The sequence below is a fragment of the Lampetra fluviatilis genome, chromosome 23 (genome assembly GCF_964198595.1).
Source record: "Lampetra fluviatilis chromosome 23, kcLamFluv1.1, whole genome shotgun sequence".
Lineage (NCBI taxonomy): Eukaryota > Metazoa > Chordata > Hyperoartia > Petromyzontiformes > Petromyzontidae > Lampetra > Lampetra fluviatilis.
Genome location: NC_136297.1, coordinates 1,008,898 through 1,033,059, shown reverse-complemented (window position 1 = coordinate 1,033,059; position 24,162 = coordinate 1,008,898). Strand labels below are relative to the sequence as shown.

Below are 24,162 nucleotides of genomic sequence, written 5' to 3'. Positions count from 1 at the left end.
CTGTGTTAGTCTGTGGGTCTCTGTGTTAGTCTGTGGGTCTCTGTGTGAGTCTGTGGGTCTCTGTGTAAGTCTGTGGGTCTCTGTGTGAGTCTGTGGGTCTCTGTGTGAGTCTGTGGGTCTCTGTGTGAGTCTGTGGGTCTCTGTGTGAGTCTGTGGGTCTCTGTGTTATTCTGTGGGTCTCTGTGTGAGTCTGTGGGTCTCTGTGTGAGTCTGTGGGTCTCTGTGTGAGTCTGTGGGTCTCTGTGTTAGTCTGTGGGTCTCTGTGTTAGTCTGTGGGTCTCTGTGTGAGTCTGTGGGTCTCTGTGTGAGTCTGTGGGTCTCTGTGTGAGTCTGTGGGTCTCTGTGTGAGTCTGTGGGTCTCTGTGTGAGTCTGTGGGTCTCTGTGTGAGTCTGTGGGTCTCTGTGTTAGTCTGTGGGTCTCTGTGTGAGTCTGTGGGTCTCTGTGTGAGTCTGTGGGTCTCTGTGTGAGTCTGTGGGTCTCTGTGTTAGTCTGTGGGTCTCTGTGTGAGTCTGTGGGTCTCTGTGTTAGTCTGTGGGTCTCTGTGTGAGTCTGTGGGTCTCTGTGTTAGTCTGTGGGTCTCTGTGTGAGTCTGTGGGTCTCTGTGTTAGTCTGTGGGTCTCTGTGTTAGTCTGTGGGTCTCTGTGTGAGTCTGTGGGTCTCTGTGTGAGTCTGTGGGTCTCTGTGTGAGTCTGTGGGTCTCTGTGTGAGTCTGTGGGTCTCTGTGTTAGTCTGTGGGTCTCTGTGTGAGTCTGTGGGTCTCTGTGTGAGTCTGTGGGTCTCTGTGTGAGTCTGTGGGTCTCTGTGTTAGTCTGTGGGTCTCTGTGTGAGTCTGTGGGTCTCTGTGTTAGTCTGTGGGTCTCTGTGTGAGTCTGTGGGTCTCTGTGTTAGTCTGTGGGTCTCTGTGTGAGTCTGTGGGTCTCTGTGTTAGTCTGTGGGTCTCTGTGTTAGTCTGTGGGTCTCTGTGTGAGTCTGTGGGTCTCTGTGTGAGTCTGTGGGTCTCTGTGTTAGTCTGTGGGTCTCTGTGTTAGTCTGTGGGTCTCTGTGTGAGTCTGTGGGTCTCTGTGTGAGTCTGTGGGTCTCTGTGTGAGTCTGTGGGTCTCTGTGTGAGTCTGTGGGTCTCTGTGTGAGTCTGTGGGTCTCTGTGTGAGTCTGTGGGTCTCTGTGTTATTCTGTGGGTCTCTGTGTGAGTCTGTGGGTCTCTGTGTGAGTCTGTGGGTCTCTGTGTGAGTCTGTGGGTCTCTGTGTTAGTCTGTGGGTCTCTGTGTTAGTCTGTGGGTCTCTGTGTGAGTCTGTGGGTCTCTGTGTGAGTCTGTGGGTCTCTGTGTGAGTCTGTGGGTCTCTGTGTGAGTCTGTGGGTCTCTGTGTGAGTCTGTGGGTCTCTGTGTGAGTCTGTGGGTCTCTGTGTTAGTCTGTGGGTCTCTGTGTGAGTCTGTGGGTCTCTGTGTGAGTCTGTGGGTCTCTGTGTGAGTCTGTGGGTCTCTGTGTTAGTCTGTGGGTCTCTGTGTGAGTCTGTGGGTCTCTGTGTTAGTCTGTGGGTCTCTGTGTGAGTCTGTGGGTCTCTGTGTTAGTCTGTGGGTCTCTGTGTGAGTCTGTGGGTCTCTGTGTTAGTCTGTGGGTCTCTGTGTTAGTCTGTGGGTCTCTGTGTGAGTCTGTGGGTCTCTGTGTGAGTCTGTGGGTCTCTGTGTTAGTCTGTGGGTCTCTGTGTTAGTCTGTGGGTCTCTGTGTGAGTCTGTGGGTCTCTGTGTGAGTCTGTGGGTCTCTGTGTGAGTCTGTGGGTCTCTGTGTGAGTCTGTGGGTCTCTGTGTGAGTCTGTGGGTCTCTGTGTGAGTCTGTGGGTCTCTGTGTGAGTCTGTGGGTCTCTGTGTGAGTCTGTGGGGCTTTGTGTGAGTCTATGGGTCTCTGTGTGAGTCTGTGGGTCTCTGTGTGAGTCTGTGGGTCTCTGTGTGAGTCTGTGGGTCTTTGTGTTAGTCTGTGGGTCTCTGTGTGAGTCTGTGGGTCTCTGTGTGAGTCTGTGGGTCTCTGTGTGAGTCTGTGGGTCTCTGTCTGAGTCTGTGGGTCTCTGTGTGAGTCTGTGGGTCTCTGTGTGAATCTGTGGGTCTCTGTGTGAGTCTGTGGGTCTCTGTGTGAGTCTGTGGGTCTCTGTGTGAGTCTACGGGTCTCTGTGTGAGTCTACGGGTCTCTGTGTGAGTATGTGGGTCTCTGTGTGAGTCTGTGGGTCTTTGTGTGAATCTGTGGGTCTCTGTGTTAGTCTGTGGGTCTCTGTGTGAGTCTACGGGTCTCTGTGTGAGTCTGTGGGTCTCTGTGTGAGTCTGTGGGTCTCTGTGTGAGTCTGTGGGTCTCTGTGTGAGTCTGTGGGTCTCTGTGTGAGTCTATGGGTCTCTGTGTGAGTCTGTGGGCCTCTGTGTGAGTCTATGGGTCTATGTGTGAGTCTGTGGCTCTCTGTGAGTCTGTGGGTCTCTGTGTGAGTCTGTGGGTTTCTGTGTTAGTCTGTGGGTCTCTGTGTGAGTCTGTGGGTCTATGTGTTAGTCTGTGGGTCTCTGTGTAAGTCTGTGCGTCTCTGTGTTAGTATGTTGGTCTCTGTGTGAGTCTGTGGGTCTCTGTGTTAGTCTGTGGGTCTCTGTATTAGTCTGTGGGTCTCTGTGTGAGTCTGTGGGTCTCTGTGTGAGTCTGTGGGTCTCTGTGTTAGTCTGTGGGTCTCTGTGTTAGTCTGTGGGTCTCTGTGTGAGTCTGTGGGTCTCTGTGTAAGTCTGTGGGTCTCTGTGTGAGTCTGTGGGTCTCTGTGTGAGTCTGTGGGTCTCTGTGTGAGTCTGTGGGTCTCTGTGTGAGTCTGTGGGTCTCTGTGTTATTCTGTGGGTCTCTATGTGAGTCTGTGGGTCTCTGTGTGAGTCTGTGGGTCTCTGTGTGAGTCTGTGGGTCTCTGTGTTAGTCTGTGGGTCTCTGTGTGAGTCTGTGGGTCTTTGTGTTAGTCTGTGGGTCTCTGTGTGAGTCTGTGGGTCTCTGTGTTAGTCTGTGGGTCTCTGTGTGAGTCTATGGGTCTTTGTGCGAGTCTGTGGGTCTCTGTGTTAGTCTGTGGGTCTCTGTGTGAGTCTACGGGTCTCTGTGTGAGTCTGTGGGTCTCTGTGTGAGTCTGTGGCTCTCTGTGTCAGTCTGTGGGTCTCTGTGTGAGTCTGTGGGTCTATGTGTTAGTCTGTGGGTCTCTGTGTAAGTCTGTGGGTCTCTGTGTTAGTCTGTGGGTCTCTGTGTGAGTCTGTGGGTCTCTGTGTTAGTCTGTGGGTCTCTGTGTTAGTCTGTGGGTCTCTGTGTGAGTCTGTGGGTCTCTGTGTGAGTCTGTGGGTCTCTGTGTTAGTCTGTGGGTCTCTGTGTTAGTCTGTGGGTCTCTGTGTGAGTCTGTGGGTCTCTGTGTGAGTCTGTGGGTCTCTGTGTGAGTCTGTGGGTCTCTGTGTGAGTCTGTGGGTCTCTGTGTGAGTCTGTGGGTCTCTGTGTGAGTCTGTGGGTCTCTGTGTGAGTCTGTGGGTCTCTGTGTGAGTCTGTGGGTCTCTGTGTTATTCTGTGGGTCTCTGTGTGAGTCTGTGGGTCTCTGTGTGAGTCTGTGGGTCTCTGTGTGAGTCTGTGGGTCTCTGTGTTAGTCTGTGGGTCTCTGTGTGAGTCTGTGGGTCTTTGTGTTAGTCTGTGGGTCTCTGTGTGAGTCTGTGGGTCTCTGTGTTAGTCTGTGGGTCTCTGTGTGAGTCTATGGGTCTTTGTGCGAGTCTGTGGGTCTCTGTGTTAGTCTGTGGGTCTCTGTGTGAGTCTACGGGTCTCTGTGTGAGTCTGTGGGTCTCTGTGTGAGTCTGTGGCTCTCTGTGTCAGTCTGTGGGTCTCTGTGTGAGTCTGTGGGTCTATGTGTTAGTCTGTGGGTCTCTGTGTAAGTCTGTGGATCTCTGTGTTAGTCTGTGGGTCTCTGTGTGAGTCTGTGGGTCTCTGTGTTAGTCTGTGGGTCTCTGTGTTAGTCTGTGGGTCTCTGTGTGAGTCTGTGGGTCTCTGTGTGAGTCTGTGGGTCTCTGTGTTAGTCTGTGGGTCTCTGTGTTAGTCTGTGGGTCTCTGTGTGAGTCTGTGGGTCTCTGTGTGAGTCTGTGGGTCTCTGTGTGAGTCTGTGGGTCTCTGTGTGAGTCTGTGGGTCTCTGTGTGAGTCTGTGGGTCTCTGTGTGAGTCTGTGGGTCTCTGTGTGAGTCTGTGGGTCTTTGTGTGAGTCTATGGGTCTCTGTGTGAGTCTGTGGGTCTCTGTGTGAGTCTGTGGGTCTCTGTGTGAGTCTGTGGGTCTTTGTGTTAGTCTGTGGGTCTCTGTGTGAGTCTGTGGGTCTCTGTGTGAGTCTGTGGGTCTCTGTGTGAGTCTGTGGGTCTCTGTCTGAGTCTGTGGGTCTCTGTGTGAGTCTGTGGGTCTCTGTGTTAGTCTGTGGGTCTGTGTGTGAGTCTACGGGTCTCTGTGTGAGTCTGTGGGTCTCTGTGTGAGTCTGTGGGTCTCTGTGTGAATCTGTGGGTCTCTGTGTGAGTCTGTGGGTCTCTGTGTAAGTCTGTAGGTCTCTGTGTAAGTCTGAGGGTCTCTGTGTGAGTCTGTGGGTCTCTGTGTGAGTCTGTGGGTCTCTGTGTGAGTCTGTGGGTCTCTGTGTGAGTCTGTGGGTCTCTGTGTTAGTCTGTGGGTCTCTGTGTGAGTCTGTGGGTCTCTGTGTGAGTCTGTGGGTCTCTGTGTGAGTCTGTGGGTCTCTGTGTTAGTCTGTGGGTCTCTGTGTGAGTCTGTGGGTCTCTGTGTTAGTCTGTGGGTCTCTGTGTGAGTCTGTGGGTCTCTGTGTTAGTCTGTGGGTCTCTGTGTGAGTCTGTGGGTCTTTGTGCGAGTCTGTGGGTCTCTGTGTTAGTCTGTGGGTCTCTGTGTGAGTCTACGGGTCTCTGTGTGAGTCTGTGGGTCTCTGTGTGAGTCTGTGGCTCTCTGTGTCAGTCTGTGGGTCTCTGTGTGAGTCTGTGGGTCTATGTGTTAGTCTGTGGGTCTCTGTGTAAGTCTGTGGGTCTCTGTGTTAGTCTGTGGGTCTGTGTGTGAGTCTACGGGTCTCTGTGTGAGTCTGTGGGTCTCTGTGTGAGTCTGTGGGTCTCTGTGTGAATCTGTGGTGCTCTGTGTGAGTCTGTGGGTCTCTGTGTAAGTCTGTGGGTCTCTGTGTAAGTCTGTGGGTCTCTGTGTGAGTCTGTGGGTCTCTGTGTGAGTCTGTGGGTCTCTGTGTGAGTCTGTGGGTCTCTGTGTGAGTCTGTGGGTCTCTGTGTTAGTCTGTGGGTCTCTGTGTGAGTCTGTGGGTCTCTGTGTGAGTCTGTGGGTCTCTGTGTGAGTCTGTGGGTCTCTGTGTTAGTCTGTGGGTCTCTGTGTGATTCTGTGGGTCTCTGTGTGAGTCTGTGGGTCTCTGTGTGAGTCTGTGGGTCTTTGTGTTAGTCTGTGGGTCTCTGTGTGAGTCTGTGGGTCTCTGTGTGAGTCTGTGGGTCTCTGTGTGAGTCTGTGGGTCTCTGTCTGAGTCTGTGGGTCTCTGTGTGAGTCTGTGGGTCTCTGTGTTAGTCTGTGTGTCTGTTTGTGAGTCTACGGGTCTCTGTGTGAGTCTGTGGGTCTCTGTGTGAGTCTGTGGGTCTCTGTGTGAATCTGTGGGTCTCTGTGTGAGTCTGTGGGTCTCTGTGTGAGTCTGTGGGTCTCTGTGTGAGTCTGTGGGTCTCTGTGTGAGTCTGTGGGTCTCTGTGTGAGTCTGTGGGTATCTGTGTGAGTCTATGGGTCTCTGTGTGTGTCTGTGGGTCTCTGTGTTAGTCTGTGGGTCTCTGTGTGAGTCTGTGGGTCTCTATGTGAGTCTGTGGGTCTCTGTGTGAGTCTGTGGGTCTCTGTGTTAGTCTGTGGGTCTCTGTGTGAGTCTGTGGGTCTCTGTGTGAGTCTGTGGGTCTCTGTGATAGTCTGTGGGTCTATGTGTGAGTCTACGAGTCTCTGTGTGAGTCTATGGGTCTCTGTGTGAGTATGTGGGTCTCTGTGTGAGTCTACGGGTCTCTGTGTTAGTCTGTGGGTCTCTGTGTGAGTCTGTGGGTCACTGTGTGAGTCTATGGGTCTCTGTCTGAGTCTGTGGGTCTCTGTGTGAGTCTATGGGTCTCTGAGTGAGTCTGTGGGTCTCTGTGTGAGTCTGTGGGTCTCTGTGCGAGTCTGTGGGTCTCTGTGTTAGTCTGTGGGTCTCTGGGTGAGTCTGTGGGTCTCTGTGTGAGTCTGTGGGTCTCTGTGTGAGTCTGTGGGTCTCTGTGTGAGTCTGTGGGTCTCTGTGGGAGTCTGTGGGTCTTTGTGTGAGTCTATGGGTCTCTGTGTGAGTCTGTGGGTCTCTGTGTGAGTCTGTGGATCTCTGTGTGAGTCTGTGGGTCTTTGTGTTAGTCTGTGGGTCTCTGTGTGAGTCTGTGGGTCTCTGTGTGAGTCTGTGGGTCTCTGTGTGAGTCTGTGGGTCTCTGTCTGAGTCTGTGGTTCTCTGTGTGAGTCTGTGGGTCTCTGTGTTAGTCTGTGGGTCTGTGTGTGAGTCTACGGGTCTCTGTGTGAGTCTGTGGGTCTCTGTGTGAGTCTGTGGGTCTCTGTGTGAATCTGTGGGTCTCTGTGTGAGTCTGTGGGTCTCTGTGTGAGTCTGTGGGTCTCTGTGTGGGTCTGTGGGTCTCTGTGTGAGTCTGTGGGTCTCTGTGTGAGTCTGTGGGTATCTGTGTGAGTCTATGGGTCTCTGTGTGTGTCTGTGGGTCTCTGTGTGAGTCTGTGGGTCTCTGTGTGAGTCTGTGGGTCTCTGTGTGAGTCTGTGGGTCTTTGTGTGAGTCTATGGGTCTCTGTGTGAGTCTGTGGGTCTCTGTGTGAGTCTGTGGGTCTCTGTGTGAGTCTGTGGGTCTTTGTGTTAGTCTGTGGGTCTCTGTGTGAGTCTGTGGGTCTCTGTGTGAGTCTGTGGGTCTCTGTGTGAGTCTGTGGGTCTCTGTCTGAGTCTGTGGGTCTCTGTGTGAGTCTGTGGGTCTCTGTGTTAGTCTGTGGGTCTGTGTGTGAGTCTACGGGTCTCTGTGTGAGTCTGTGGGTCTCTGTGTGAGTCTGTGGGTCTCTGTGTGAATCTGTGGGTCTCTGTGTGAGTCTGTGGGTCTCTGTGTAAGTCTGTAGGTCTCTGTGTAAGTCTGTGGGTCTCTGTGTGAGTCTGTGGGTCTCTGTGTGAGTCTGTGGGTCTCTGTGTGAGTCTGTGGGTCTCTGTGTGAGTCTGTGGGTCTCTGTGTTAGTCTGTGGGTCTCTGTGTGAGTCTGTGGGTCTCTGTGTGAGTCTGTGGGTCTCTGTGTGAGTCTGTGGGTCTCTGTGTTAGTCTGTGGGTCTCTGTGTGAGTCTGTGGGTCTCTGTGTTAGTCTGTGGGTCTCTGTGTGAGTCTGTGGGTCTTTGTGCGAGTCTGTGGGTCTCTGTGTTAGTCTGTGGGTCTCTGTATGAGTCTACGGGTCTCTGTGTGAGTCTGTGGGTCTCTGTGTGAGTCTGTGGCTCTCTGTGTCAGTCTGTGGGTCTCTGTGTGAGTCTGTGGGTCTATGTGTTAGTCTGTGGGTCTCTGTGTAAGTCTGTGGGTCTCTGTGTTAGTCTGTGGGTCTGTGTGTGAGTCTGTGGGTCTTTGTGTGAGTCTATGGGTCTCTGTGTGAGTCTGTGGGTCTCTGTGTGAGTCTGTGGATCTCTGTGTGAGTCTGTGGGTCTTTGTGTTAGTCTGTGGGTCTCTGTGTGAGTCTGTGGGTCTCTGTGTGAGTCTGTGGGTCTCTGTGTGAGTCTGTGGGTCTCTGTCTGAGTCTGTGGTTCTCTGTGTGAGTCTGTGGGTCTCTGTGTTAGTCTGTGGGTCTGTGTGTGAGTCTACGGGTCTCTGTGTGAGTCTGTGGGTCTCTGTGTGAGTCTGTGGGTCTCTGTGTGAATCTGTGGGTCTCTGTGTGAGTCTGTGGGTCTCTGTGTTAGTCTGTGGGTCTGTGTGTGAGTCTGTGGGTCTTTGTGTGAGTCTATGGGTCTCTGTGTGAGTCTGTGGGTCTCTGTGTGAGTCTGTGGATCTCTGTGTGAGTCTGTGGGTCTTTGTGTTAGTCTGTGGGTCTCTGTGTGAGTCTGTGGGTCTCTGTGTGAGTCTGTGGGTCTCTGTGTGAGTCTGTGGGTCTCTGTCTGAGTCTGTGGTTCTCTGTGTGAGTCTGTGGGTCTCTGTGTTAGTCTGTGGGTCTGTGTGTGAGTCTACGGGTCTCTGTGTGAGTCTGTGGGTCTCTGTGTGAGTCTGTGGGTCTCTGTGTGAATCTGTGGGTCTCTGTGTGAGTCTGTGGGTCTCTGTGTGAGTCTGTGGGTCTCTGTGTGGGTCTGTGGGTCTCTGTGTGAGTCTGTGGGTCTCTGTGTGAGTCTGTGGGTATCTGTGTGAGTCTATGGGTCTCTGTGTGTGTCTGTGGGTCTCTGTGTGAGTCTGTGGGTCTCTGTGTGAGTCTGTGGGTCTCTGTGTGAGTCTGTGGGTCTTTGTGTGAGTCTATGGGTCTCTGTGTGAGTCTGTGGGTCTCTGTGTGAGTCTGTGGGTCTCTGTGTGAGTCTGTGGGTCTTTGTGTTAGTCTGTGGGTCTCTGTGTGAGTCTGTGGGTCTCTGTGTGAGTCTGTGGGTCTCTGTGTGAGTCTGTGGGTCTCTGTCTGAGTCTGTGGGTCTCTGTGTGAGTCTGTGGGTCTCTGTGTTAGTCTGTGGGTCTGTGTGTGAGTCTACGGGTCTCTGTGTGAGTCTGTGGGTCTCTGTGTGAGTCTGTGGGTCTCTGTGTGAATCTGTGGGTCTCTGTGTGAGTCTGTGGGTCTCTGTGTAAGTCTGTAGGTCTCTGTGTAAGTCTGTGGGTCTCTGTGTGAGTCTGTGGGTCTCTGTGTGAGTCTGTGGGTCTCTGTGTGAGTCTGTGGGTCTCTGTGTGAGTCTGTGGGTCTCTGTGTTAGTCTGTGGGTCTCTGTGTGAGTCTGTGGGTCTCTGTGTGAGTCTGTGGGTCTCTGTGTGAGTCTGTGGGTCTTTGTGTTAGTCTGTGGGTCTCTGTGTGAGTCTGTGGGTCTCTGTGTGAGTCTGTGGGTCTCTGTGTGAGTCTGTGGGTCTCTGTCTGAGTCTGTGGTTCTCTGTGTGAGTCTGTGGGTCTCTGTGTTAGTCTGTGGGTCTGTGTGTGAGTCTACGGGTCTCTGTGTGAGTCTGTGGGTCTCTGTGTGAGTCTGTGGGTCTCTGTGTGAATCTGTGGGTCTCTGTGTGAGTCTGTGGGTCTCTGTGTGAGTCTGTGGGTCTCTGTGTGGGTCTGTGGGTCTCTGTGTGAGTCTGTGGGTCTCTGTGTGAGTCTGTGGGTATCTGTGTGAGTCTATGGGTCTCTGTGTGTGTCTGTGGGTCTCTGTGTGAGTCTGTGGGTCTCTGTGTGAGTCTGTGGGTCTCTGTGTGAGTCTGTGGGTCTTTGTGTGAGTCTATGGGTCTCTGTGTGAGTCTGTGGGTCTCTGTGTGAGTCTGTGGGTCTCTGTGTGAGTCTGTGGGTCTTTGTGTTAGTCTGTGGGTCTCTGTGTGAGTCTGTGGGTCTCTGTGTGAGTCTGTGGGTCTCTGTGTGAGTCTGTGGGTCTCTGTCTGAGTCTGTGGGTCTCTGTGTGAGTCTGTGGGTCTCTGTGTTAGTCTGTGGGTCTGTGTGTGAGTCTACGGGTCTCTGTGTGAGTCTGTGGGTCTCTGTGTGAGTCTGTGGGTCTCTGTGTGAATCTGTGGGTCTCTGTGTGAGTCTGTGGGTCTCTGTGTAAGTCTGTAGGTCTCTGTGTAAGTCTGTGGGTCTCTGTGTGAGTCTGTGGGTCTCTGTGTGAGTCTGTGGGTCTCTGTGTGAGTCTGTGGGTCTCTGTGTGAGTCTGTGGGTCTCTGTGTTAGTCTGTGGGTCTCTGTGTGAGTCTGTGGGTCTCTGTGTGAGTCTGTGGGTCTCTGTGTGAGTCTGTGGGTCTCTGTGTTAGTCTGTGGGTCTCTGTGTGAGTCTGTGGGTCTCTGTGTTAGTCTGTGGGTCTCTGTGTGAGTCTGTGGGTCTTTGTGCGAGTCTGTGGGTCTCTGTGTTAGTCTGTGGGTCTCTGTATGAGTCTACGGGTCTCTGTGTGAGTCTGTGGGTCTCTGTGTGAGTCTGTGGCTCTCTGTGTCAGTCTGTGGGTCTCTGTGTGAGTCTGTGGGTCTATGTGTTAGTCTGTGGGTCTCTGTGTAAGTCTGTGGGTCTCTGTGTTAGTCTGTGGGTCTGTGTGTGAGTCTGTGGGTCTTTGTGTGAGTCTATGGGTCTCTGTGTGAGTCTGTGGGTCTCTGTGTGAGTCTGTGGATCTCTGTGTGAGTCTGTGGGTCTTTGTGTTAGTCTGTGGGTCTCTGTGTGAGTCTGTGGGTCTCTGTGTGAGTCTGTGGGTCTCTGTGTGAGTCTGTGGGTCTCTGTCTGAGTCTGTGGTTCTCTGTGTGAGTCTGTGGGTCTCTGTGTTAGTCTGTGGGTCTGTGTGTGAGTCTACGGGTCTCTGTGTGAGTCTGTGGGTCTCTGTGTGAGTCTGTGGGTCTCTGTGTGAATCTGTGGGTCTCTGTGTGAGTCTGTGGGTCTCTGTGTTAGTCTGTGGGTCTGTGTGTGAGTCTGTGGGTCTTTGTGTGAGTCTATGGGTCTCTGTGTGAGTCTGTGGGTCTCTGTGTGAGTCTGTGGATCTCTGTGTGAGTCTGTGGGTCTTTGTGTTAGTCTGTGGGTCTCTGTGTGAGTCTGTGGGTCTCTGTGTGAGTCTGTGGGTCTCTGTGTGAGTCTGTGGGTCTCTGTCTGAGTCTGTGGTTCTCTGTGTGAGTCTGTGGGTCTCTGTGTTAGTCTGTGGGTCTGTGTGTGAGTCTACGGGTCTCTGTGTGAGTCTGTGGGTCTCTGTGTGAGTCTGTGGGTCTCTGTGTGAATCTGTGGGTCTCTGTGTGAGTCTGTGGGTCTCTGTGTGAGTCTGTGGGTCTCTGTGTGGGTCTGTGGGTCTCTGTGTGAGTCTGTGGGTCTCTGTGTGAGTCTGTGGGTATCTGTGTGAGTCTATGGGTCTCTGTGTGTGTCTGTGGGTCTCTGTGTGAGTCTGTGGGTCTCTGTGTGAGTCTGTGGGTCTCTGTGTGAGTCTGTGGGTCTTTGTGTGAGTCTATGGGTCTCTGTGTGAGTCTGTGGGTCTCTGTGTGAGTCTGTGGGTCTCTGTGTGAGTCTGTGGGTCTTTGTGTTAGTCTGTGGGTCTCTGTGTGAGTCTGTGGGTCTCTGTGTGAGTCTGTGGGTCTCTGTGTGAGTCTGTGGGTCTCTGTCTGAGTCTGTGGGTCTCTGTGTGAGTCTGTGGGTCTCTGTGTTAGTCTGTGGGTCTGTGTGTGAGTCTACGGGTCTCTGTGTGAGTCTGTGGGTCTCTGTGTGAGTCTGTGGGTCTCTGTGTGAATCTGTGGGTCTCTGTGTGAGTCTGTGGGTCTCTGTGTAAGTCTGTAGGTCTCTGTGTAAGTCTGTGGGTCTCTGTGTGAGTCTGTGGGTCTCTGTGTGAGTCTGTGGGTCTCTGTGTGAGTCTGTGGGTCTCTGTGTGAGTCTGTGGGTCTCTGTGTTAGTCTGTGGGTCTCTGTGTGAGTCTGTGGGTCTCTGTGTGAGTCTGTGGGTCTCTGTGTGAGTCTGTGGGTCTCTGTGTTAGTCTGTGGGTCTCTGTGTGAGTCTGTGGGTCTCTGTGTTAGTCTGTGGGTCTCTGTGTGAGTCTGTGGGTCTTTGTGCGAGTCTGTGGGTCTCTGTGTTAGTCTGTGGGTCTCTGTATGAGTCTACGGGTCTCTGTGTGAGTCTGTGGGTCTCTGTGTGAGTCTGTGGCTCTCTGTGTCAGTCTGTGGGTCTCTGTGTGAGTCTGTGGGTCTATGTGTTAGTCTGTGGGTCTCTGTGTAAGTCTGTGGGTCTCTGTGTTAGTCTGTGGGTCTGTGTGTGAGTCTACGGGTCTCTGTGTGAGTCTGTGGGTCTCTGTGTGAGTCTGTGGGTCTCTGTGTGAATCTGTGGTGCTCTGTGTGAGTCTGTGGGTCTCTGTGTTAGTCTGTGGGTCTCTGTGTGAGTCTGTGGGTCTCTGTGTGAGTCTGTGGGTCTCTGTGTGAGTCTGTGGGTCTCTGTGTGAGTCTGTGGGTCTCTGTGTGAGTCTGTGGGTCTTTGTGTTAGTCTGTGGGTCTCTGTGTGAGTCTGTGGGTCTCTGTGTGAGTCTGTGGGTCTCTGTGTGAGTCTGTGGGTCTCTGTCTGAGTCTGTGGGTCTCTGTGTGAGTCTGTGGGTCTCTGTGTTAGTCTGTGGGTCTGTGTGTGAGTCTACGGGTCTCTGTGTGAGTCTGTGGGTCTCTGTGTGAGTCTGTGGGTCTCTGTGTGAATCTGTGGGTCTCTGTGTGAGTCTGTGGGTCTCTGTGTAAGTCTGTAGGTCTCTGTGTAAGTCTGTGGGTCTCTGTGTGAGTCTGTGGGTCTCTGTGTGAGTCTGTGGGTCTCTGTGTGAGTCTGTGGGTCTCTGTGTGAGTCTGTGGGTCTCTGTGTTAGTCTGTGGGTCTCTGTGTGAGTCTGTGGGTCTCTGTGTGAGTCTGTGGGTCTCTGTGTGAGTCTGTGGGTCTCTGTGTTAGTCTGTGGGTCTCTGTGTGAGTCTGTGGGTCTCTGTGTTAGTCTGTGGGTCTCTGTGTGAGTCTGTGGGTCTCTGTGTTAGTCTGTGGGTCTCTGTGTGAGTCTGTGGGTCTTTGTGCGAGTCTGTGGGTCTCTGTGTTAGTCTGTGGGTCTCTGTATGAGTCTACGGGTCTCTGTGTGAGTCTGTGGGTCTCTGTGTGAGTCTGTGGCTCTCTGTGTCAGTCTGTGGGTCTCTGTGTGAGTCTGTGGGTCTATGTGTTAGTCTGTGGGTCTCTGTGTAAGTCTGTGGGTCTTTGTGTTAGTCTGTGGGTCTGTGTGTGAGTCTACGGGTCTCTGTGTGAGTCTGTGGGTCTCTGTGTTAGTCTGTGGGTCTCTGTGTGAGTCTGTGGGTCTCTGTGTGAGTCTGTGGGTCTCTGTGTGAGTCTGTGGGTCTCTGTGTTAGTCTGTGGGTCTCTGTGTGAGTCTGTGGGTCTCTGTGTTAGTCTGTGGGTCTCTGTGTGAGTCTGTGGGTCTCTGTGTTTGTCTGTGGGTCTCTGTGTGAGTCTGTGGGTCTTTATGCGAGTCTGTGGGTCTCTGTGTTAGTCTGTGGGTCTCTGTGTGAGTCTGTGGCTCTCTGTGTCAGTCTGTGGGTCTCTGTGTGAGTCTGTGGGTCTCTGTGTGAGTCTGTGGGTCTTTGTGTTAGTATGTGGGTCTCTGTGTGAGTCTGTGGGTCTCTGTGTGAGTCTGTGGGTCTCTGTGTGAGTCTGTGGGTCTCTGTCTGAGTCTGTGGGTCTCTGTGTGAGTCTGTGGGTCTCTGTGTTAGTCTGTGTGTCTGTGTGTGAGTCTACGGGTCTCTGTGTGAGTCTGTGGGTCTCTGTGTGAGTCTGTGGGTCTCTGTGTGAATCTGTGGGTCTCTGTGTGAGTCTGTGGGTCTCTGTGTGAGTTTGTGGGTCTCTGTGTGAGTCTGTGGGTCTCTGTGTGAGTCTGTGGGTCTCTGTGTGAGTCTGTGGGTCTCTGTGTGAGTCTGTGGGTCTCTGTCTGAGTCTGTGGGTCTCTGTGTGAGTCTGTGGGTCTCTGTGTTAGTCTGTGGGTCTGTGTGTGAGTCTACGGGTCTCTGTGTGAGTCTGTGGGTCTCTGTGTGAGTCTGTGGGTCTCTGTGTGAATCTGTGGGTCTCTGTGTGAGTCTGTGGGTCTCTGTGTAAGTCTGTAGGTCTCTGTGTAAGTCTGTGGGTCTCTGTGTGAGTCTGTGGGTCTCTGTGTGAGTCTGTGGGTCTCTGTGTGAGTCTGTGGGTCTCTGTGTGAGTCTGTGGGTCTCTGTGTTAGTCTGTGGGTCTCTGTGTGAGTCTGTGGGTCTCTGTGTGAGTCTGTGGGTCTCTGTGTGAGTCTGTGGGTCTCTGTGTTAGTCTGTGGGTCTCTGTGTGAGTCTGTGGATCTCTGTGTTAGTCTGTGGGTCTCTGTGTGAGTCTGTGGGTCTTTGTGCGAGTCTGTGGGTCTCTGTGTTAGTCTGTGGGTCTCTGTATGAGTCTACGGGTCTCTGTGTGAGTCTGTGGGTCTCTGTGTGAGTCTGTGGCTCTCTGTGTCAGTCTGTGGGTCTCTGTGTGAGTCTGTGGGTCTATGTGTTAGTCTGTGGGTCTCTGTGTAAGTCTGTGGGTCTCTGTGTTAGTCTGTGGGTCTGTGTGTGAGTCTACGGGTCTCTGTGTGAGTCTGTGGGTCTCTGTGTGAGTCTGTGGGTCTCTGTGTGAATCTGTGGTGCTCTGTGTGAGTCTGTGGGTCTCTGTGTAAGTCTGTGGGTCTCTGTGTAAGTCTGTGGGTCTCTGTGTGAGTCTGTGGGTCTCTGTGTGAGTCTGTGGGTCTCTGTGTGAGTCTGTGGGTCTCTGTGTGAGTCTGTGGGTCTCTGTGTTAGTCTGTGGGTCTCTGTGTGAGTCTGTGGGTCTCTGTGTGAGTCTGTGGGTCTCTGTGTGAGTCTGTGGGTCTCTGTGTGAGTCTGTGGGTATCTGTGTGAGTCTATGGGTCTCTGTGTGTGTCTGTGGGTCTCTGTGTGAGTCTGTGGGTCTCTGTGTGAGTCTGTGGGTCTCTGTGTGAGTCTGTGGGTCTTTGTGTGAGTCTATGGGTCTCTGTGTGAGTCTGTGGGTCTCTGTGTGAGTCTGTGGGTCTCTGTGTGAGTCTGTGGGTCTTTGTGTTAGTCTGTGGGTCTCTGTGTGAGTCTGTGGGTCTCTGTGTGAGTCTGTGGGTCTCTGTGTGAGTCTGTGGGTCTCTGTCTGAGTCTGTGGGTCTCTGTGTGAGTCTGTGGGTCTCTGTGTTAGTCTGTGGGTCTGTGTGTGAGTCTACGGGTCTCTGTGTGAGTCTGTGGGTCTCTGTGTGAGTCTGTGGGTCTCTGTGTGAATCTGTGGGTCTCTGTGTGAGTCTGTGGGTCTCTGTGTAAGTCTGTAGGTCTCTGTGTAAGTCTGTGGGTCTCTGTGTGAGTCTGTGGGTCTCTGTGTGAGTCTGTGGGTCTCTGTGTGAGTCTGTGGGTCTCTGTGTGAGTCTGTGGGTCTCTGTGTTAGTCTGTGGGTCTCTGTGTGAGTCTGTGGGTCTCTGTGTGAGTCTGTGGGTCTCTGTGTGAGTCTGTGGGTCTCTGTGTTAGTCTGTGGGTCTCTGTGTGAGTCTGTGGGTCTCTGTGTTAGTCTGTGGGTCTCTGTGTGAGTCTGTGGGTCTCTGTGTTAGTCTGTGGGTCTCTGTGTGAGTCTGTGGGTCTTTGTGCGAGTCTGTGGGTCTCTGTGTTAGTCTGTGGGTCTCTGTATGAGTCTACGGGTCTCTGTGTGAGTCTGTGGGTCTCTGTGTGAGTCTGTGGCTCTCTGTGTCAGTCTGTGGGTCTCTGTGTGAGTCTGTGGGTCTATGTGTTAGTCTGTGGGTCTCTGTGTAAGTCTGTGGGTCTCTGTGTTAGTCTGTGGGTCTGTGTGTGAGTCTACGGGTCTCTGTGTGAGTCTGTGGGTCTCTGTGTTAGTCTGTGGGTCTCTGTGTGAGTCTGTGGGTCTCTGTGTGAGTCTGTGGGTCTCTGTGTGAGTCTGTGGGTCTCTGTGTTAGTCTGTGGGTCTCTGTGTGAGTCTGTGGGTCTCTGTGTTAGTCTGTGGGTCTCTGTGTGAGTCTGTGGGTCTCTGTGTTTGTCTGTGGGTCTCTGTGTGAGTCTGTGGGTCTTTATGCGAGTCTGTGGGTCTCTGTGTTAGTCTGTGGGTCTCTGTGTGAGTCTGTGGCTCTCTGTGTCAGTCTGTGGGTCTCTGTGTGAGTCTGTGGGTCTCTGTGTGAGTCTGTGGGTCTTTGTGTTAGTATGTGGGTCTCTGTGTTAGTCTGTGGGTCTGTGTGTGAGTCTACGGGTCTCTGTGTGAGTCTGTGGGTCTCTGTGTGAGTCTGTGGGTCTCTGTGTGAATCTGTGGTGCTCTGTGTGAGTCTGTGGGTCTCTGTGTAAGTCTGTGGGTCTCTGTGTAAGTCTGTGGGTCTCTGTGTGAGTCTGGGGGTCTCTGTGTGAGTCTGTGGGTCTCTGTGTGAGTCTGTGGGTCTCTGTGTGAGTCTGTGGGTCTCTGTGTTAGTCTGTGGGTCTCTGTGTGAGTCTGTGGGTCTCTGTGTGAGTCTGTGGGTCTCTGTGTGAGTCTGTGGGTCTCTGTGTGAGTCTGTGGGTATCTGTGTGAGTCTATGGGTCTCTGTGTGTGTCTGTGGGTCTCTGTGTGAGTCTGTGGGTCTCTGTGTGAGTCTGTGGGTCTCTGTGTGAGTCTGTGGGTCTTTGTGTGAGTCTATGGGTCTCTGTGTGAGTCTGTGGGTCTCTGTGTGAGTCTGTGGGTCTCTGTGTGAGTCTGTGGGTCTTTGTGTTAGTCTGTGGGTCTCTGTGTGAGTCTGTGGGTCTCTGTGTGAGTCTGTGGGTCTCTGTGTGAGTCTGTGGGTCTCTGTCTGAGTCTGTGGGTCTCTGTGTGAGTCTGTGGGTCTCTGTGTTAGTCTGTGGGTCTGTGTGTGAGTCTACGGGTCTCTGTGTGAGTCTGTCGGTCTCTGTGTGAGTCTGTGGGTCTCTGTGTGAATCTGTGGGTCTCTGTGTGAGTCTGTGGGTCTCTGTGTAAGTCTGTAGGTCTCTGTGTAAGTCTGTGGGTCTCTGTGTGAGTCTGTGGGTCTCTGTGTGAGTCTGTGGGTCTCTGTGTGAGTCTGTGGGTCTCTGTGTGAGTCTGTGGGTCTCTGTGTGAGTCTGTGGGTCTCTGTGTTAGTCTGTGGGTCTCTGTGTGAGTCTGTGGGTCTTTGTGCGAGTCTGTGGGTCTCTGTGTTAGTCTGTGGGTCTCTGTGTGAGTCTACGGGTCTCTGTGTGAGTCTGTGGGTCTCTGTGTGAGTCTGTGGCTCTCTGTGTCAGTCTGTGGGTCTCTGTGTGAGTCTGTGGGTCTATGTGTTAGTCTGTGGGTCTCTGTGTAAGTCTGTGGGTCTCTGTGTCAGTCTGTAGGTCTCTGTGTAAGTCTGTGGGTCTCTGTGTGAGTCTGTGGGTCTCTGTGTGAGTCTGTGGGTCTCTGTGTGAGTCTGTGGGTCTCTGTGTGAGTCTGTGGGTCTCTGTGTGAGTCTGTGGGTCTCTGTGTTAGTCTGTGGGTCTCTGTGTGAGTCTGTGGGTCTTTGTGCGAGTCTGTGGGTCTCTGTGTTAGTCTGTGGGTCTCTGTGTGAGTCTACGGGTCTCTGTGTGAGTCTGTGGGTCTCTGTGTGAGTCTGTGGCTCTCTGTGTCAGTCTGTGGGTCTTTGTGCGAGTCTGTGGGTCTCTGTGTTAGTCTGTGGGTCTCTGTGTGAGTCTACGGGTCTCTGTGTGAGTCTGTGGGTCTCTGTGTGAGTCTGTGGCTCTCTGTGTCAGTCTGTGGGTCTCTGTGTGAGTCTGTGGGTCTATGTGTTAGTCTGTGGGTCTCTGTGTAAGTCTGTGGGTCTCTGTGTTAGTCTGTGGGTCTGTGTGTGAGTCTACGGGTCTCTGTGTGAGTCTGTGGGTCTCTGTGTTAGTCTGTGGGTCACTGTGTGAGTCTGTGGGTCTCTGTGTGAGTCTGTGGGTCTCTGTGTGAGTCTGTGGGTCTCTGTGTTAGTCTGTGGGTCTCTGTGTGAGTCTGTGGGTCTCTGTGTTAGTCTGTGGGTCTCTGTGTGAGTCTGTGGGTCTCTGTGTTTGTCTGTGGGTCTCTGTGTGAGTCTGTGGGTCTTTATGCGAGTCTGTGGGTCTCTGTGTTAGTCTGTGGGTCTCTGTGTGAGTCTGTGGCTCTCTGTGTCAGTCTGTGGGTCTCTGTGTGAGTCTGTGGGTCTCTGTGTGAGTCTGTGGGTCTTTGTGTTAGTATGTGGGTCTCTGTGTGAGTCTGTGGGTCTCTGTGTGAGTCTGTGGGTCTCTGTGTGAGTCTGTGGGTCTCTGTCTGAGTCTGTGGGTCTCTGTGTGAGTCTGTGGGTCTCTGTGTTAGTCTGTGTGTCTGTGTGTGAGTCTACGGGTCTCTGTGTGAGTCTGTGGGTCTCTGTGTGAGTCTGTGGGTCTCTGTGTGAATCTGTGGGTCTCTGTGTGAGTCTGTGGGTCTCTGTGTGAGTCTGTGGGTCTCTGTGTGAGTCTGTGGGTCTCTGTGTGAGTCTGTGGGTCTCTGTGTGAGTCTGTGGGTATCTGTGTGAGTCTATGGGTCTCTGTGTGTGTCTGTGGGTCTCTGTGTTAGTCTGTGGGTCTCTGTGTGAGTCTGTGGGTCTCTATGTGAGTCTGTGGGTCTCTGTGTGAGTCTGTGGGTCTCTGTGTTAGTCTGTGGGTCTCTGTGTGAGTCTGTGGGTCTCTGTGTGAGTCTGTGGGTCTCTGTGATAGTCTGTGGGTCTATGTGTGAGTCTACGGGTCTCTGTGTGAGTCTATGGGTCTCTGTGTGAGTATGTGGGTCTCTGTGTGAGTCTACGGGTCTCTGTGTTAGTCTGTGGGTCTCTGTGTGAGTCTGTGGGTCACTGTGTGAGTCTATGGGTCTCTGTCTGAGTCTGTGGGTCTCTGTGTGAGTCTATGGGTCTCTGAGTGAGTCTGTGGGTCTCTGTGTGAGTCTGTGGGTCTCTGTGCGAGTCTGTGGGTCTCTGTGTTAGTCTGTGGGTCTCTGGGTGAGTCTGTGGGTCTCTGTGTGAGTCTGTGGGTCTCTGTGTGAGTCTGTGGGTCTCTGTGTGAGTCTGTGGGTCTCTGTGGGAGTCTGTGGGTCTTTGTGTGAGTCTATGGGTCTCTGTGTGAGTCTGTGGGTCTCTGTGTGAGTCTGTGGATCTCTATGTGAGTCTGTGGGTCTTTGTGTTAGTCTGTGGGTCTCTGTGTGAGTCTGTGGGTCTCTGTGTGAGTCTGTGGGTCTCTGTGTGAGTCTGTGGGTCTCTGTCTGAGTCTGTGGTTCTTTGTGTGAGTCTGTGGGTCTCTGTGTTAGTCTGTGGGTCTGTGTGTGAGTCTACGGGTCTCTGTGTGAGTCTGTGGGTCTCTGTGTGAGTCTGTGGGTCTCTGTGTGAATCTGTGGGTCTCTGTGTGAGTCTGTGGGTCTCTGTGTGAGTCTGTGGGTCTCTGTGTGGGTCTGTGGGTCTCTGTGTGAGTCTGTGGGTCTCTGTGTGAGTCTGTGGGTATCTGTGTGAGTCTATGGGTCTCTGTGTGAGTCTGTGGGTCTCTATGTGAGTCTGTGGGTCTCTGTGTGAGTCTGTGGGTCTCTGTGTTAGTCTGTGGGTCTCTGTGTGAGTCTGTGGGTCTCTGTGTGAGTCTGTGGGTCTCTGTGATAGTCTGTGGGTCTCTGTGTGAGTCTACGGGTCTCTGTGTAAGTCTATGGGTCTCTGTGTGAGTATGTGGGTCTCTGTGGGAGTCTACGGGTCTCTGTGTTAGTCTGTGGGTCTCTGTGTGAGTCTGTTGGTCACTGTGTGAGTCTATGGGTCTCTGTCTGAGTCTGTGGGTCTCTGTGTGAGTCTATGGGTCTCTGAGTGAGTCTGTGGGTCTCTGTGTGAGTCTGTGGGTCTCTGTGCGAGTCTGTGGGTCTCTGTGTTAGTCTGTGGGTCTGTGTGTGAGTCTACGGGTCTCTGTGTGAGTCTGTGGGTCTCTGTGTGAGTCTGTGGGTCTCTGTGTGAATCTGTGGGTCTCTGTGTGAGTCTGTGGGTCTCTGTGTGAGTCTGTGGGTCTCTGTGTGGGTCTGTGGGTCTCTGTGTGAGTCTGTGGGTCTCTGTGTGAGTCTGTGGGTATCTGTGTGAGTCTATGGGTCTCTGTGTGTGTCTGTGGGTCTCTGTGTTAGTCTGTGGGTCTCTGTGTGAGTCTGTGGGTCTCTATGTGAGTCTGTGGGTCTCTGTGTGAGTCTGTGGGTCTCTGTGTTAGTCTGTGGGTCTCTGTGTGAGTCTGTGGGTCTCTGTGTGAGTCTGTGGGTCTCTGTGATAGTCTGTGGGTCTCTGTGTGAGTCTACGGGTCTCTGTGTAAGTCTATGGGTCTCTGTGTGAGTATGTGGGTCTCTGTGGGAGTCTACGGGTCTCTGTGTTAGTCTGTGGGTCTCTGTGTGAGTCTGTGGGTCACTGTGTGAGTCTATGGGTCTCTGTCTGAGTCTGTGGGTCTCTGTGTGAGTCTATGGGTCTCTGAGTGAGTCTGTGGGTCTCTGTGTGAGTCTGTGGGTCTCTGTGCGAGTCTGTGGGTCTCTGTGTTAGTCTGTGGGTCTCTGGGTGAGTCTGTGGGTCTCTGTGTGAGTCTGTGGGTCTCTGTGTGAGTCCGTGGGTCTCTGTGTGAGTCTGTCGGTCTCTGTGTGAGTCTGTGGGTCTCTGTGTTAGTCTGTGGGTCTCTGTGTGAGTCTGTGCGTCTCTGTGTGAGTCTGTGGGTCTCTGTGTGAGTCTGTGGGTCTCTGTGTGAGTCTGTGGGTCTCTGTGTGAGCCTGTGGGAGAGAGAGAGAGGGAAGCAGTTGGACACAGGAGAAGAGGGGCAGGAAGTCGACAGCACGGATGGCTGGGAAAAGGGAGTTCCAGACTGTGGGGGCAGCAGCAGAGAAGAGCGACCTCCCACCACTGAGTGATCGGGTGACTGGGGGATTCCACAGAAACCCTTGGTCACTGGAGAGGAGAGTGCATGGAGGGGAGTGGAGTGAGGTGAGAGGGGAGAGGAAGGAGAGTGCGTGGAGGGGAGTGGAGTGAGATGAGAGGGGAGAGGCGGGCATGGTGTGTGTGATGTTGAAACCGATCCGGGATTGGATTGGGAGCCAGCGTTGACAGGGAGACGGTGGGCCGGGGTGTCTCCGCTTCTCAAAACTAAACACTCCCACCCCACCAAGCAACAACAAAGACGACGACAAAGATGAAAACGCGAGGGGCGACAGCGGCCTCGGTAACAACTCCCCCCCCCCTCCCCACGTGCGTTTGGCAGCTTCTCGAAGCCTCCGCTCATCCTGGTGTCGCTGGACGGCTACAAAGCCGACTACCTCAACTTCGACAAGACCATCATCCCCGTGGTGCAGAAACTCCGTGAGTAATCCCCCCCCCCCCCCCCGATTTCCACTCGCACCCATGCGCGCCAGGCCCCGTTGTCTCTCCACTGCTGGGTGAGGGAGGGTGGCGGGGTGGGGGTCTCCCCATGTCTTGCGGGGACCTCCGGTTGGCACGGTCGGCTCCGTGCGGCCGTGCGACAGAAGTTCAACGCACGTGGGTGGTGGGGGGGGTTACAGTGGCCGTGCTTTACCACAGGTGAGGTAAAGGCGGGGGTGGGGGAGCACGGACCCGGCAGGCGTAGAAGTACAGTACAACAATGGGTGTTGGCTCAACACGACGTGGAATAATAACGGAAGCGGTGAACATCGCTTCGAAGTTCAGACCTCAGCGGTTCGGATCCAGCGGCCGCCCTGGTTAATACCGCGTGTGTAACAACAACACCGTGTAACAACAACACCGCGTAATAACAACAAAGATTGTCACTCACTTGAGGTCGCACGCGCACACACACGCACGCACAGCAACAACCTGGCAGGACCCTCCTGAAAGTGAGACCGAGAGAAACTCGGCGAGCGTTTTCCTGGTGACTGAGCAGAGTAACCAACGGTGGCTGCAGCCCCAAGTTCCGTGTGAATGTGCCCTCCTACATACCAGGCGAGGCAGTTAACATCCCATAGCCACCATGATGATGAGATAGAGACACAGACTCCAAATGTACAGCAGGCATTGTCAGTGTCGGGATCGAACCCTCGACCTCCTGCGTGCCAGCCAAGGTAGTTGACATCTCCTAGCCACCGTGGCGCTCCACGGAGGCTCTCCCTGCTCTATGAGATTACCGGAGTTGATCTTCGGTGTCGTGGCTGTCGACTGCGCGGTTCCGGGTAAAACCGGCAACCAAGATCGGCACTGCCGAAGGCCGGCATCCAGCAGTGGGTAATCAACTCGGGGCTGCCGTGCGCGTGTTCATGTGTGTGCGTGTGTTCATGTGTGTGCGCGTGTTCACGTGTGTGCGTGTGTTCATGTGTGTGCGCGTGTTCACGTGTGTGCGTGTGTTCATGTGTGTGCGTGCGTGTGCGTGTGTGTGTGTATGCACCATCGCTCGGAGGTTCGGAGAGCCATAAGGCGCAAGGATGGGTGGTGGTCGCGGGTTGCTGAGGAGATGGAGTCTGCCTCAGTGGCCCACGATCACAAATCACTATTTAACTCCATCAAAAAAGTAACCTACAGCACCACACTTATTATCATCATTAGGGGAAAAACGGTGATCCAATATTCGACCCCCAGGAACAGGTTTGCAGATTTGCTGAGCATTTCTGTGAGGTCCTGGGGGAGGGGAAATCCCTCAGCCAGGAAAACATCGTGGCACAAAGTGGGGATGACCCTGCCGAGGCTGCGGTGCCTCAAATATTGGAAGAAGTCACCCCCTGTGAGTGGCTGGCTGAGGTGCCATCTGTTGAGGAAGTACTGAAGGCGATCCGGAGTCTGAGACCAGGAAAGGCACCGAGCAGAGATGATCTCCGAAGCAAAATGCTGAGGGAGGATGGCGTTTGTACACAGACTGCCCTACATGACATCATAATAACAGTCTGGACCACTGGACGGGTTCCTCAGGATTAGAAGGATGCCCTGATGGTCCCCTTTTTTAATAAGGGGAACCGCACAGACTGTAACAACTACAGGGGCATCTCACTCCTCAGTGTGCCGGGAAAGATCCTGGCAAGGATATTTCAACATCGCCTTGCTAGGCATGCTGAGGAGAGGCTTGCGGAGCCCCAATGCGGTTTCAGGAGAGGGCGGTCCTGCACAGATACCATATTTTCTGTCCGTCTGCTACAGCAGAGGTATAGGGAATTTCAACAGGACCTACATCTCTGCTTTATTGACCTGGTCAAGGCCCATGATACCATCAGTAGGCCTGGGCTCTGGGTTGTTCTTTGTGCTTTCGGAGTCCCTGACCCTCTGCTCACGATCATTAAGGACCTTCATTATGGTGAGCGGGCCTGGGTAAAACTACGTGGCCGGGAGTCAGAGCCTTTCCCTGTACACCTTGGGGTGCGACAGGAATGTCGTCTGGCTCCCACATTATTTAACATCTATTTTGACCATGTAGTTCGTGAAGCCTTCAATATCTGTACCGGGGGAATTTCCATTTGGTACAGATATAATGGGAGGCTGATCGATGCCCAGGTGCGATCAAGGGATGGCTCCCTATTGGTCGATTATTTTGTAATAGCTGCTCATTCAGAGGAGGAGTTGGAGACGCTGCTGCTGAGACTGGAGCGTGCCACTAAGAGGTGGGGCCTTACCATCAGTCCCACCAAAACTAAGCACCTGCCTGGGTATTTTGTTCCATCGGACACACCACCCCCACAACTCCCAATCGGTGATGGGGCAGTAGTGGAAAGAGTGGAGAGTTTCCCATACCTGGGCAGTGTGCTTATGACCGGCTCCAGTTTAACAGCAGAGGTCTTATTCCGAATAAGTCGAGCGGCAATATCATTTCATCGGTTGCGTATCGCTGTGTGGAAGCTACCTGGTCTGTCGCTCCGCACGAAGCTTCAGGTCTTCTCGGCCACAGTCATTCCCTCCCTTCTCTACGCTTGTGAAACGTGGACCCCCCTAATGGAGCATCTTCGACGGTTGGAAACATTTAGGCTGGCCTGCCTATGATCCATCCTGGGCTGAACCAGGCTGGATTGTGTGAGGAGCTCACAATTCCTTGAAAGATCTGGGCAAAGTCCCATTGGTGAGCTCCTCCGGCAGGCAAGGCTGCGTTGGCTAGGTCATGTAGCCCGCATGCCCGGCCACCGTATGCCAAAACAGCTTTTGTTCAGCCGGATCGAGGGGGCTAAACAGGTGCAGCACGGGCTGGAAAAGAGATGGAGTGATGTGGAAGACGTGGAGCTAAGTGGACTTACCGATGACTGGTACCAGCGTTGTCAAGATCGGCCTCTGTGGAAGAGGCTCGTGAAGGACGCTACTGGGCAGTTGGAGGCAGTCGCCCTCCAACAACAACGGAGGGTGCAGGAGCGACTATCACAACCACGAGCGGAGCGCCGGGTGGCTAAAGCACAGTAAGTTGGCACAGTAGGGGGCACAGGTGGTGCATCAGCAGAGGCGTAGCTAGGGGGGGGCAGGGGGGTACATATGTCCCCGGGCGCCAAGGTAAAGGGGCGCCAAAATGAGGCTTACAACGTTACATTTTAA

General features: G+C 53.4%; 1 protein-coding gene across 1 annotated transcript in view; it reads left to right on the top strand.

Annotated features, from left to right (window-relative positions):
- ENPP2 (ectonucleotide pyrophosphatase/phosphodiesterase 2) overlaps positions 1-24,162 on the top strand; it is a 78,265-nt gene that overhangs the window by 13,571 nt on the left and 40,532 nt on the right. Inside the window, exon 7 of the mRNA XM_078866821.1 lies at positions 20,894-20,991. Coding sequence (XP_078722947.1) covers positions 20,894-20,991 — 98 coding nt within the window. The remainder of the gene's footprint in view (positions 1-20,893; positions 20,992-24,162) is intronic.